The 13,056-nt window shown below is 46.0% G+C and overlaps 1 protein-coding gene across 1 annotated transcript in view; it reads right to left on the minus strand.

Moving 5' to 3' along the window:
• The window catches only part of LAMA1 (laminin subunit alpha 1), a 160,176-nt gene that overhangs the window by 73,451 nt on the left and 73,669 nt on the right, over window positions 1-13,056 (minus strand). The window contains exons 13-19 of the mRNA XM_029222204.1: window positions 11,935-12,036; window positions 10,942-11,153; window positions 10,072-10,183; window positions 7,561-7,671; window positions 3,325-3,452; window positions 1,754-1,840; window positions 873-1,084 (exon numbers count right to left, since the gene is read on the minus strand). Coding sequence (XP_029078037.1) covers window positions 873-1,084; window positions 1,754-1,840; window positions 3,325-3,452; window positions 7,561-7,671; window positions 10,072-10,183; window positions 10,942-11,153; window positions 11,935-12,036 — 964 coding nt within the window. The remainder of the gene's footprint in view (window positions 1-872; window positions 1,085-1,753; window positions 1,841-3,324; window positions 3,453-7,560; window positions 7,672-10,071; window positions 10,184-10,941; window positions 11,154-11,934; window positions 12,037-13,056) is intronic.

Raw genomic sequence — 13,056 nt, forward strand, 5'->3', positions numbered from 1 at the left:
CAAATGAACTAAGAAGTTAATCATCAAGGATTGCAGTAAGGATGAAAAGAAATGCCATGAGAATTGTGAAAGCATTCCATAAACTTTGAAGCTTTATACAATTACCAGTTATCATAATTATCTACCTATGATAACCAGTCAAGGTGCTGAAGGTCGGGTTCACAGGCCCAGGGCAACAGAAGCTTGGCAATCTCTTGACATGGTCCTCGGAAAACATCTTTTCTGGATCGCTAGCTCCCTCTTGTGTCTCCACGTTGTAACAGCACAGTAGGACCAGCATTTATAGGAAATTATCAAAATAATTTATAATTGTCACTTTTACTCTTTCATTCCTTTTTCAAGAACTGTGTGAAAAAATATGAGAGCTGTTATCAGCCCTAAGGCTATAAGTCTGTCATTCTAGGAGTTTGAAAATCTACTTTTCTAAGTAACTGGTTTTACGTGGTCTGTAATTTCAAGGGTCTAAGCAGAGAGCCCTGCCGAGCGACGTGGGGGTTGGTGACTCAGGCGCAGGCCACTGAGACACACCAGTTTGGGGGCTGGGTCTCCCCATTTCCCATTCCACGTCCTGAAATCCCATCTGCCTCACGAAGCCCGTAGCATCTCCCCGACAAATGGGACAGGCTTCCTTCGCCTCCTTGGTCACTGGGAGCAGTGCCAACACTCTGTGAAGGACCACTTTCTCCTGAAATGGAAGGGCACATGCTTTCTAGGCCATCTGACCTTCATTTGGAGTAACTGATCAAGCTAACCCAGCGCAGATCGGGTCAAGTGACCTCCTGGGCCGAGCGCTTTTTGATGCAAGTAAGTAAATGGATGGAGACTTCACAGGGTGATAAGTAATGGACCCGACCACCAGGTCACACACTCACCGCGGCAGTTTTTCGCAGTCACGGCGTCCCCATAGAACCCGTAGGCACACCTCTCACAGCGGGGGCCATCGGTGTTCCCAAGGCATCTCAGGCATTCTCCGGTGACGGAATCACAGCTCCTGGCCTCCAAGGGGTCCACATTGCCACTGCAGTTACAAGGGACACAGGAATCTCCGGGCACTGTTGGGTTTCCAAAGTAACCGTCTGCACATCTATATAGAAGATTGAGAGAGGGATGCAAACAAATGCGATTACTGTAGACATTATCCCACCATCCAGGGACTCTCTGAGTAGTTAATCAACCACACCGACTCTTTACCGAAGATTTACCGTGAGAGGAATGCTGCTCGAGTTCAGGCATTCACAGATTCCCGTCACTCATTGTGAGGCACGGGGAGGGCATCCAAAAGGAGCCACATATCCCGGGGACATGCTCCGGCCCCAGACAATTCGACCCGCATCCCACCACTGAGCGATGTCACCTCCCACGGAGTCCAGCCAGACTTGGCACCGAGACGTACACGCAGGACAGACAACCCTGGCTTCCAGGCGCCAGAAGACAACTATTACATCAAACCACCCCTTGCTTATGGAATCATCCAGAGTAACGGGACATTCAAACGTATGAATAGAAGTACTGACTCCCGGCAGTTTCCTATTGATACTGATGAAAACTGAGATTAGCTCAAGGAGATCAAAAAATCCCCAGGGACTTCCAACATTAATTTTTTAATCGATCGACTGATTTTTCTCTGTGATTCGATGGAATAATAATGACATACCAAAGGCTCTAAGGCCACACTTAACCACACGTTTAAGAATAAACACATATAATTTATAGTAAAAAAATGTTTGGAAACCGGTCAAGAGAAGCAGAGTACCTCTCGCACCAATCCCCCGCGTATCCCGGGGCGCACTGGTCACAGAACACTTCATCTCCATCGTTGAGGTGGCAGGTGGGGCTGAAACTGACAAAGCAGTAGAAATGAATGCAGTTCTCCAGTGGATGGTGCAGAATTCTGAAATATTAAAATGCTTAGTTTCTACCACTCCTGTCCTTACAAACTTTCACCGCATGCTCACTCCTTAACCCAGAACCCAAGGCCCCAGGCCACGCAGCCCGCCCGTGGGCACTGGACACTCCCTGCTCGACCCTCGGCCTGGACTGCGCTTCTCCCCGTCTGCCCGGGTTCACCGGCTCACCCCCAAGGCCCAGCTCAGTGGTCCCCTCCTCCAAGAGGCCGGCTCCGATGCTCAGGCAGAGTTCCTCTCCTCGAGTTCCCGGGACTGGGCTGTCTGCCTTAGAGCTACCCACACTGGCCAAGAGTGAGCCCGCTTACAGCACAGAGCCAAGGGGCTCCGCACTTCAGTGAGTGTAACCAGCATCCCCCGAGGCCCCCACGCAGCCCGAGGTCCCTTCACACTCCATTCCTGAGTCTTGGGAGGACCGCGAAGGGAGGCCTGGGGGCCATAGCGAGGTCCCCACGATTTCACCAGAGCAGCCCTGATTGCTGTTTTGTACACTGGAGTTCCAAATAAAAATCCCCGTGGGAGAATCCTCTAGGCGTGGATGGGGAGAGAGTTCTAAAGGGTAAACAGTGAGAGAGGCTTTCAGGCCGCTGGCCTGGGGGCACACAAGCCCCAGCATGTTGGTCGAGGCCTTGACTGTAACCGTCCTTTGCCTTCCCTCGTGCTCTGGGCCCCGGGACCACCTGCAGCTCCGCAAACCGACCTGCCCCTCACACTGCCGGACCGCGGCACCACTCCTTCCCGCCTAGCAGGCCCTTCTCCTCCACTGCCTTCAAACTCCCTCTCATCCTTCAAGTCTCATATGGAGGGCTTCCACAGGGAATCGCCCCACACAGACTCCCTCTGCACAGTGGGCCCACTTCCTCTGCCCTCGTGACCACAGTGTGGATTCCATGGCGTCGGCAGCCACGGAGGAAGAGTTTGATACTCAGGACACCTACCACGATGCCCAGCATATACCAGGCGCCCAGTAAAGATTCGTTGAATTAAACTAAATGAATTCAGCCCATTCTCAATGAGCCTCCTATTCACATATTTTGGTCCTTAGCTCAAATACTCCTGAAGCCCAGGAACATGTTTTATTCATCTCTGCATCTCCTCTGCCTCTTAGCCCAGTGGTAGGCACACAACATATACGTGTGAAGGAACTGATGCCCAACATTAGACCAAGGGGAAAAAAGGCCATGCAAATGTCCTTGCCTTCACACAACTTGCCTTCCATAATTTAATACATCAAAGTTTTTTGTTTGTTTTTTTTAAAAAGAGAGAATCTGTTCCTCTATCTCTAATCCCAATTAATTGCCCCAGGGCAAAATTAACACTCTCATCACACACAGGTCTTGCTCTGAAGATTTCAGTGCGCGTCTGGATGGAGACCCAGGCCACGCGGGGCAGGACCCGCTGGTGCAGGAGCCCGGCTTACTTGTTGGAGGCCGTGGAGAGCGGGCAGGCACACGGCTGGCAGTCCCCAGGGGTCCCTCGGGAAGGCAGCCCGTAGAAGCCGGGCAGGCAGCGCTCGCAGCGGTCCCCGGTGGTGTTGTGCTGGCATGCCTAGGACACGCGCATGGAAGAAGACTCGGCTCAGGTCTCCTTAAAGGAGCCTCAGGTTCACCTTCAAACAACTTGAAGCCCAAGTGAAGAAAAAAGGCAAAACGCTAAAGCAAGTCACCAAACTCTCTTATATGAGGAGGGTTGCCTGTTTCCAGATCTGCTGATAAAAATTTTTAATTTATGTAAACGGGAAGCATAAGACCTTTCGTTTCCAACCGTGTCAGAGTAACTGGCAGCAGACTTGCCCTCTGTAGGGACGGAATACAATACATCAAAGAGCTGCTCTCAGACCCCGGACAGCGGAGGTGCAGGATGTGCAGGGAAGGGAGACAGCGGGATGGGTCCTGCAACTGCATGTCTTTCCCCTTGGAGACAGTCCAGGAAATCCTGAATTTATACTACGGCATGGAGAACATCGGAAACGGTAAATACATGAATAAGTACGAAAGATTTCTTTTCCTCATTTAAAACGCCTCTTTAGACAGTGAAATTACCCTGCGTCAGGTGTAGGAGGTGTGCGGGAGACTGGCCCCTGGGCAGCTCCTCTCCTGCCCGTTCCTTCCAGGCTCCTCTTCTCACGTGGCTTGGTCTCCCTATTGCCCCCACCTGGTGCTGATGCCACCCAGAGCTCTCCTACAACCTCTGCCCTCCCCTGCCCGTACTCCCAGCCCCAGCCCCGCCTGTGGGCCCTCTCCTCTCACTTCCTCTCCCTTGGGGTCTTCCATGTCCTTTTATACCCCTCCTCTTAAAGCCACTCATTTTACACACATTTACTGGACATTTTTCATCTGAATATTCAAATAATATTTCCAGTTGTTAACTACATACTTTTCTATCATTCCTGAGATTGATAAAAGTTTTCCCATCTGTTCAATTTAATTGTGTTGCATCCTCTATATCACGGTTTCACCAGTTTTATTTAGGGTTATCCCAGAACAGAGCTTCCAAATTTGAATGTGTATACAGATCATGTGGGTTAAATGTTGACTCTGATGCTGGAGGTCTGCAGTTTTGAGTTTCTAAAAAAGCTTCCAGATGACGCCCATGCGCTTTTCATCCCTCATATGACCTTGGTTTTGATCATTAACCAAATCTACGCAAAATGCAACTGGCCTTGGTAAAGAGCTACATGGTTGTGCTAAAAGAATTATGCAAAATAATTAGTTTCGTTAAAATCTATTCGATTACGCTCAACTGCAAATGTCTCTGATTTGCTTTCTTTCCTCAAAGGGCCAGACTGGGTCTTCTTTCTCTTTGGGAAAACTACAATGTAGTTCTGTTGAAAAACCTGCTGAAGGTCTGTTTCAATGCTTTCTCAGGTGGGCGCCAACACCCCTTTAAGTGATGGTCCCTGTTGGTGGATCTGGAACGTGAAGGGATAGGAATGCTCATCTCCTTGGGGAGCGAGCACATCTTCTCTTGATTGGAAAAGGAAAACCAGGAGGGCCCAAGACACGCACAACTGCATTTTATGCCCCTGTCTTTCCAAAGAAAAGAAATTGATTTCTCCTTGGAGTAAGAGCAGAGAGAGCTCAGAGAAAAGAATAAGGACACAGGTAAACTATGGACTTTGGGTGGCTGTGATGTGTCAGCGTGGGGTCACTAATTGTAACAAATGCACGACTCTGGGGGGAATGTTGATAATGGGAGCGTATGAGCATGGGTGCCCGCAGAGGGTAGATTGGAAATCTCTATACCTTCTTCTCAACTTCACTGTAAACCTAAAACTACTCTAAAAATAGTCTTTAAAAAAAAAACAAGAATAGGAGCACTAAGAACTGGAAACTTCTCTCTAATAAAATGTATATAAGGAGTCAACCCCTAGAATCTAGATAACTATATACAAGGCCAGGGGCTAGTTACAGCTATGCAAAAGGAAGAATTAAAGGTTTCTTTTTAAAATAGAATTTAAAAAGCAAAGTAGATTAAACAGACAAGTGATCTTACCAAGTTTTTATATTTCCCTGTATTCCAATCTAAATTTTTATTACTTTTCTCCTTTAATTACTTAAAAAAGGAAAAATAATAATTTTACAGCAGAAAAACCTGACAGAGACCCCCTTATCCGAGTGACCCAGGCTAATTAACATCCCCCCAGAAGAAGCCAGTGGCATCACAGACCCTGACAGCACACACTGGGAGGGAACGTCACCTCAAGGTCCTCTCACCAAAAATGGATAACCTCAACCTCATCACGAGAAAGTGGACCAGCTCCAGCGGAGGGACAGTCCACAGAAGGTCCAAAGATCTCAAATGTGCCCTAGTCCTGAAAACCAGGAACTGTCACAGCCTGAAGGAGGCAAAGCCACTAAATGCAGTATGGGGCGGTAGGTATGATGCTGGAAAGGAAAAGGATGAAACCCGAATGGAATGTGACATTTAGTTGATGGGACTGTGCCATGTTAATTTCTGAGTTTTGATAACCATACAGATTGTGTAAGATGAGCATCCGGGGAAACAGGGCGATGCTCACACGGGAACCCTCTATCCTATTTTGGTAACCTTTCTGTAAATCTGAAATTATTCCTTAAAAAATTTTAAACTATAAAAATTATTATTATTTTCTATACTTAGAGCTTTAAGGCTATTTAGCATCTTCACTTTCATAAGAGAATGTATTTTTGGAAATATATATTAACAGAAGCATGTGCAAATCTTCCAGCCTGCCCGTCACTAAAGCCATAGGTGGTACAACCACGACCTGCTGACCACCCCCAAGTGCTGGCAGAGGCCTCCAAACCCAAATGGCAGGGGGAGAGAGGTTTTAAAAAAGCAGTGACCAGGACTTCCCTGGTGGTGCAGTGGTTAAGAATCTGCCTGCCAATGCAGGGTACACGGGTTCGATCCCTGGTCCGGGAAGATCCTACGTGCCGCAGAGCAACTAAGTCCGTGCGCCACAACTACTGAGCCCACATGTCACAATTACTGAAGCCCAAGCACGTAGAGTCCATGCTCTGCAATAAGAGAAGCCACCACAATGAGAGGCCCATGCACCGCAACTAAGAGTAGCCACCGCTCGCCGCAACTAGAGAAAGCCCGCGCACAGCAACGAAGACCCAACGCAGCCAAATAAATAAATTAAAAAAAAAAAAAAAAAAGCAGCGACCTCCCTTCCTTGTGGGAAGTTGCACCTGAGGAACTTATTCTGGAGGGACTGCATATGCGTGCAAACATCATTCCACACCATCCTACAGACGCTTCACTTACAGAACAAAGACACTGACAAAGAACAAAACAAAACAAAAGCTGTACTTGCAGAGAAAAAGAAAAATTAGGCTCTAGAGAGAAAAAGCAATCAGCGGCATCATGCCGATATCTTCCCCATGGGTCTGATCGTTAATTTTTCCTAACCCTGTGACTCAATCAAGCTCTTCTGGAAAAAGCATGATCCTTTCCCTGTGCAGTGAATAGGGTTCAGCTGATTACCATATGCATTCACTCCATCTCTGAGCAGTGAATCCATTAGAACCCAGGAGTGTGGCCTGGCTCCCAGGCATAAGAGCCTAAAAGAATTCCTGACTGAAGTTAAAAAACAAGTCTTGCCCTGTATCTGCCCCAAAGTTCATTCTCAAGATTAACTACATATTTGCTAAGCCCTATTTCAACTCCAACTGCATGAAAGAGGTACTTGTTTGCAGAGTTTATCTGAACTAACATCTATGAAGCATTATATATTATACAGATGAGTGAGATTATTAGAAATTTTTATTATTCCTCTTACGATATACTATGTAATATAATGTTAAAATCTACTAGCACTTGCGTTTAAAAGATCTGATCCTTTTTATTTAATCAGTGGTCGTTTTCTCCCTTTATATTGCTTTTTAATCTTGCAAAGTAAATCATTACTTATTGTTCTAATAAAAAACCTGCAGTGAAATCATACATCTTTTTTCTGCTATCACCAAAGCAACTTTTCTTCACAAAAAAAAAGAAGGAAAAAAGCAGGAAACATTTTATGACTTAAACTTAAACCTGCAGATTTCCTCTGGGGTCCACAAGGGCAGGGATATTCCCTGTGGAGGAAGCTTCTTTTTTAATCGCTTCTGTACAGTGAGGGCTTCTGGGTGGGAGGAGGGCATGCACTCAAGGTCTCAGCCAGACTCACAAAGCAAACGCCATGAACGTCACACTCTGCTGCATGGCCGTGGCATTCACAGGGCTGACAGATTCCTCCAAAGAGTATTCCATCCACGCGGTAATAGCCAGGGAGACAGGACTGCAAAAGAAGGACGGGTGACTGTCCAGGTGAAGGCAAATTTACACAAAACGCAAATCATCTTCTTCCCAGTACGTAAGAATCATAAACCGCTCAATTTTCCATGAATGAAAACTTATTTTTTTTGCCCAAACGTGCCATAAAATGCACCCATATTAAGCATACGATTCAATGGTTTTTTTTTTTAGTAAGTTTACTGAGTTGTGCAACCATCACCATAATCCAGTTCCTTATATATTTTAAAGGTAGAAATATGCACACAAAAATGTAATGGCTATGCAATGAGTCAGCGTACATCATAGCCGTTTTCCACTGCAATATTCTTAGAAATCATGTAACAGCCTTTTAATCAAGGCTGTTTCAATCAAGGGGATTTATTTCTCTCAACACTTTTTCTTTTGCTTAAAATTTAGTAAATGTTGCCGTCAAATTGTTAAATGCAGGTCTGCGTCAAACGGCATCAGTTTAAGAGAGCAAACGTTGCAGGTGAGCTTCCCTCTGGCTATGCGCTGGACAGGCAACATGGGCGTTCAGGGGCAGGGAGCCACCCCGGACACTGTACTTCATGTCGCCCTTGTGACGACCCTGAGAAATCGGCTCTCTGATAGACTTGGAATCCGGAACACGGCGCGTTAGCTACGGTCCATGGCACCCGTGCAGTGATTCCACACCAGGTGTGCACACCTCCAAGACCCATGTCCACAGGCTACCCGGGGCCACAGCAGACAAGAAACACATCCAGAGTGCAGACCAGGGAGTAATTAATTTGGAGGTTGGCACACTCCCTTGGGGGCATGGGAGGAGGGGGTGTGGATTTGCCTTTTATTGTCCTAAGAATTCTTAAAGAGCATTTCATTATAGTAATAATATATAATGCCTTCATTCACACTGACCTTGGGAAAGTCCCCTGCCACCTCCCCCACGACCCCGCTCTGCAGCCAGGCTCCCCTGGGGACAGTGGACTTGTCTACAGACAGGCACTGAGCAGGCAGCTGCCTGGGGGTCTGTGTTGCGGCTACAGGGCTCCCCCAAATTCCATTCCCAACCAGTAGCTGCCTGATTCTTTAAGTCAGCTTCTGAGTAACAGCTGGATAAAAGAATGAGTTCTTCTGCTGAACACAAACTCTTGCAAACGACTCTTGAGCTGCCTATGTGATGCTTGAGCCATCAACTCAAGCACACCAGCACTTCTGGGAACAAAGCCCCGCCCACCTGTTCTCTAGCAGCAGCTGCTCCCTGCTGTCCCCTCCCAGTCCAGCTGGCTGGGCTCCCACTTCCACGGTTGTCCCTGCTCTACCTGTCGCTCCCCTAAGCCCACATCCACATACTATGAGGTGGTCTGAGGGTCATTTATCCATTAAGCACTAGGCCCGCAGGGATTAGGACTTATGGACATTTGCTGGTCCTAAAAATAAATGAGATGTAAAAATAAGTTCATTGGTCCCGACCCTGTGGCCAAAAAAATCTTACAAAATATTTAAAATAGAAATAAAAATATTTAATTAAATATGTACACCACAAAGCTTTAGGCCAACTTTATTACCTACAAAGCTAATATTATAGGTTAAATGTTCTCACTTTGTAAAAATGCTTGCCAAGAAATCACAGCCAATGACAAATGTTCACAATCACAGTCATGGGCTCATGAGAGGCAGGACCTCATGGCAATTAGCAGGGATGAAGTTCAAAGACCACTTCCTAGCTGTGTGACCTTGGTCAAGTTACTTAACCTCTCTGTGTCTCCGTTTCCTAATCTACGGAACAGAAAGTATATGAAGGGCCTACCTCACAGGATTGTTGTAAGGATTAAACGAGGTAACATATGGAAGGGGCTCAGAATAGTGCCAAATGTGTAGAAAGTTCTCAGTAAGAGAGAGTTACTATCAATATGTATGTCCAAATAATTTCAAAAAATATTTCAAAATTTTTAAGCGACAGATTACTTTCATCCATGACTACAAGTATGGTTTCATATACTGCATATGTGAGGTAGAGCCCACCTAAGTAACATAGCCTGGGGCCATCAAAGGTCTCCAAAAAGGCCTGGCTTGTCTGAAGCTTTCCAGGGTCGCATGTTGGTAATTGGTAAATGTTCAAATACAATCAAATTCAATCCTCCTTAGAAATGCAAAATATGGCATGGGTGTCTCAACTTTCCTGTTGACTAAGCAGGACAGTGACACTTACTTAAGAGTATTCCCAGATGCCCCAGAGGAATTAGATTTCCTTAAACAATGTGTTTCCAATGTTCCAATAGCCTCCAAAAGTCTGATGTTTAGAAACACTGGGTTTCCAAAGTTAAAATTCAAACACGCATTACGACATCACCTTCAATATGCTTTTCCCCCAACCCTGTAGGAAGGAGAAAAGGAAGAAGACGGGAAGGGGGAGGAGTGTTACCTCACAAGAGATGCCCGCATAGCCTTGGGGACACTCGCAATGCTCCACCTCCGTGGCCAGGGACAGGTCTATAACGTTAGGGCTGGCTGTGTCCAGAGAGACAGAATCCAACCTGCAAACAGACAAACAGGCAGGGCCGTTACAGGACTTACACACTCGCACACGGCATCTAACACCTCAAAGAAGACGAATTCCTAAGAAAGATTTAATTCAAACAAAATGGTGATGTGATTTTTGTAAGTAAGTAAAGATTTTCACAACAGGACACTTTCTGGGAGCTGTTCATTAGTCCCTGGAAATGCCTTGGACATTTGGTACAAGATGAGCTGCTGTCCACACACAGCCGTGGGAAGGCTCTGAGAAGCCCATTCCGAAGAGTGAACTCCAGAACGAACCCATGCAGTTGAACTCTCTCTAGTGCAGAAAGATTGTCCTGAATGTGCAGTTCTTTGTTTGCTTTAGCTGCATCCAACATGTATGCTTAGCCTGGCATTGCCAGAAACTGACCTTCTCAGAGTAACAAAACAACTAAGGATGGACCCATGAGCTTAAATAGTTTGTGAAAACCTAAGACCATTAACATCAGGAGGGTGAAAACCAGATGCAACACGGTTAACAACTGTCACCTCATTGGGCATTTCTCAAAAATCCACCCTGAAAGTTTCTGTTCCCAATGCCAAGTCTATCTCCTACTAGATACATTTGCCATGGACAACAATTGTTATGCCTTTGATAAAATTATAGTGATAAAAAATAATTCCAAGACAGTTCCGTTAGCTGTGTCCTTGAAATAATAAAGTATATTCAGCTTAAAATTGTATGATAATAAAGACAAGATCACCTACGTTTTCTCTCCTTTTCAGTACACACCTGTAAAGAGCCATCTTTGCAGAATTGTAGTTGGCTCTGATCAAGAGATGTGTCACGTTGGCAAGCACGGTCATCAGCTGGTCGCGATCTACCTCCCTCCTGCTATGAAAATCTCTGAAGTGCTCAGGCACGAGTCTAACCACGTTCAAGTGCTCTTCATAGGGCTGCAATAACAGGCCCTCTGCCTGGGTCCTTAAAGTGAGCCCATTCCCCTAACATTTAAAAACAAGAGGAAATATATTCATAATTCAATTTCATGATCAAACACTAAAAGCAGACTTTGTATTCAGCCACGTGGCTTTCCATTTGTGTGCAGGTTTTCGGCAAACATGTAATGATGTCCATAGCCCTTGGTCCAGAACGACCAGAGAAAACATATCACTATCCTCCTCTCAGAGGGGTTCGGATAAGTCTAAAGACTGTGCCTGTGCTGGGATCTCAGAAAAGAGACAAAGTCATGCACTAGCCCACAGTTTCCCTCAAAGCAACCAATCTGACACCTCTTATCTTTTTTTTAATTGAAGCATAGTTGATTTACAGTGTTTCAGGGGTACAGCAAAGGCCAAGGCCTTGCTGGGTCTTTTTGTGATGGGAGTGAGGATACAGGAACAGGGACATAGGTGGAGGACAAAAATGACAATGCATCTCCGGTCCCCACACAGCCAGGCACTGCTGCCTAGTCATTCACGTGGGGAGGATGCTACAGGAGGGGAGGAGGGACCCGAAGGGCCTAAAAGGAAGTCCCAACATCGAGGAAAAACTCCTCTCCCTCTAAATTGTGAATAGACAGGTCAGCTACAGGAGCAAGCGAAGAGCTACAGGTGCTGCCCTGAGGCAATTCTGGAAATTCCCAGTCTCAGCGGAGTCCAGACGGGCAAAGCGGCCACCTGGCCCTGAGCTCCTGCCACTACGGCCTCGCTTAGCCACCTTCAGTCATAAAACTGCTGCCCCACGCAGCCCTCGGCTCTAGCAAACTGATGCGAAAGCAATTACCTTAATGATGACGTCGGCGTGAGACATGGGGTCACCGTCCGCCGTCTCCACTGGGACCTCGTAAGACACCGTGTACTTCAGGAATCCACCAAACGCCGTCAGCTGGAATGTTTAAGTGACAATGAGCACGGAGGGGAAGGATCATAGCCCTTGGTAAGGGGACACGGTCACTAGGATCCACCTGGCAACAATTAGGCTGCGAGGTGTCCCAGAGGCCACAATATGTAAGGATTTCACATTAAGGGCAGTGGAAAGGAAGCACGTTATACGAATGTTCTGTTTAACTGATACCACGAAATGTAGGATACTGTCTAAATGCACAGAAAAAAATGTACTCCTTCTTAGAGACCCCGAGGTAAATTACTCTGAACTTGTGCTAGTCCCACGATAGACCTTTATTTCACTTAAGGACTTTAGGGGGCAGGGAGTGTGATCCAGGACTACAATCTCAACACTGGGGCTCACCGCCCTGCTTATAGGAGGGCAACAGCAACACGTGTGATCAGCTAAAGGAAGGACTAAGGATTTCCTTCCTGATCAGACATCCTTTAATGTAAAAGAGAGATTTTCTTTCTGCCAGCTATGGTACAACGTTCAGAATCCAATCTTTGCACCATAAAATTGGAGAGGTGCTCCCTAGACATGAAAACAAAACAAAACTATTGAATTTTGGTGATAAGATCCCATTCTAAATAGAAAATGTCTTTTAAGATTATAATTTGATAGGAAAAGTAATCATTTTCAAAAATAAACACTACTTAAACATACACAAAACAGCTATAAAATTAAAATATAACCATCAAATTAACTGGAAATGTACCACGGTACGAGACCTACACTACATATACCATGACTTCAAACAAACCAAAGGCCTGGATAAGGTGAGCAGGGAGCTGCAGGTATTGAGAGAGATTCCACTGGATATATTTTCAGATCGATCAGAGTCTGGAGGGAAGCTGCCTAATTGGTGAGGAGGGACAGGACCATGTCATTGAAGGGAGAGGTTAAATTGTAGCCACCAACTTCCCACTTTGTGGAATCACCTTTGAGCATTTTCTTACAGTGGAAAGCATTCTACCTGTTCTTAAACATGAACTTCACGTGAGCAACAAGCATAATAAA

Source organism: Monodon monoceros, unplaced genomic scaffold, assembly GCF_005190385.1.
Source record: "Monodon monoceros isolate NGI ecotype Baffin Bay Population unplaced genomic scaffold, NGI_Narwhal_1 Super_Scaffold_1, whole genome shotgun sequence".
Taxonomy (NCBI): domain Eukaryota; kingdom Metazoa; phylum Chordata; class Mammalia; order Artiodactyla; family Monodontidae; genus Monodon; species Monodon monoceros.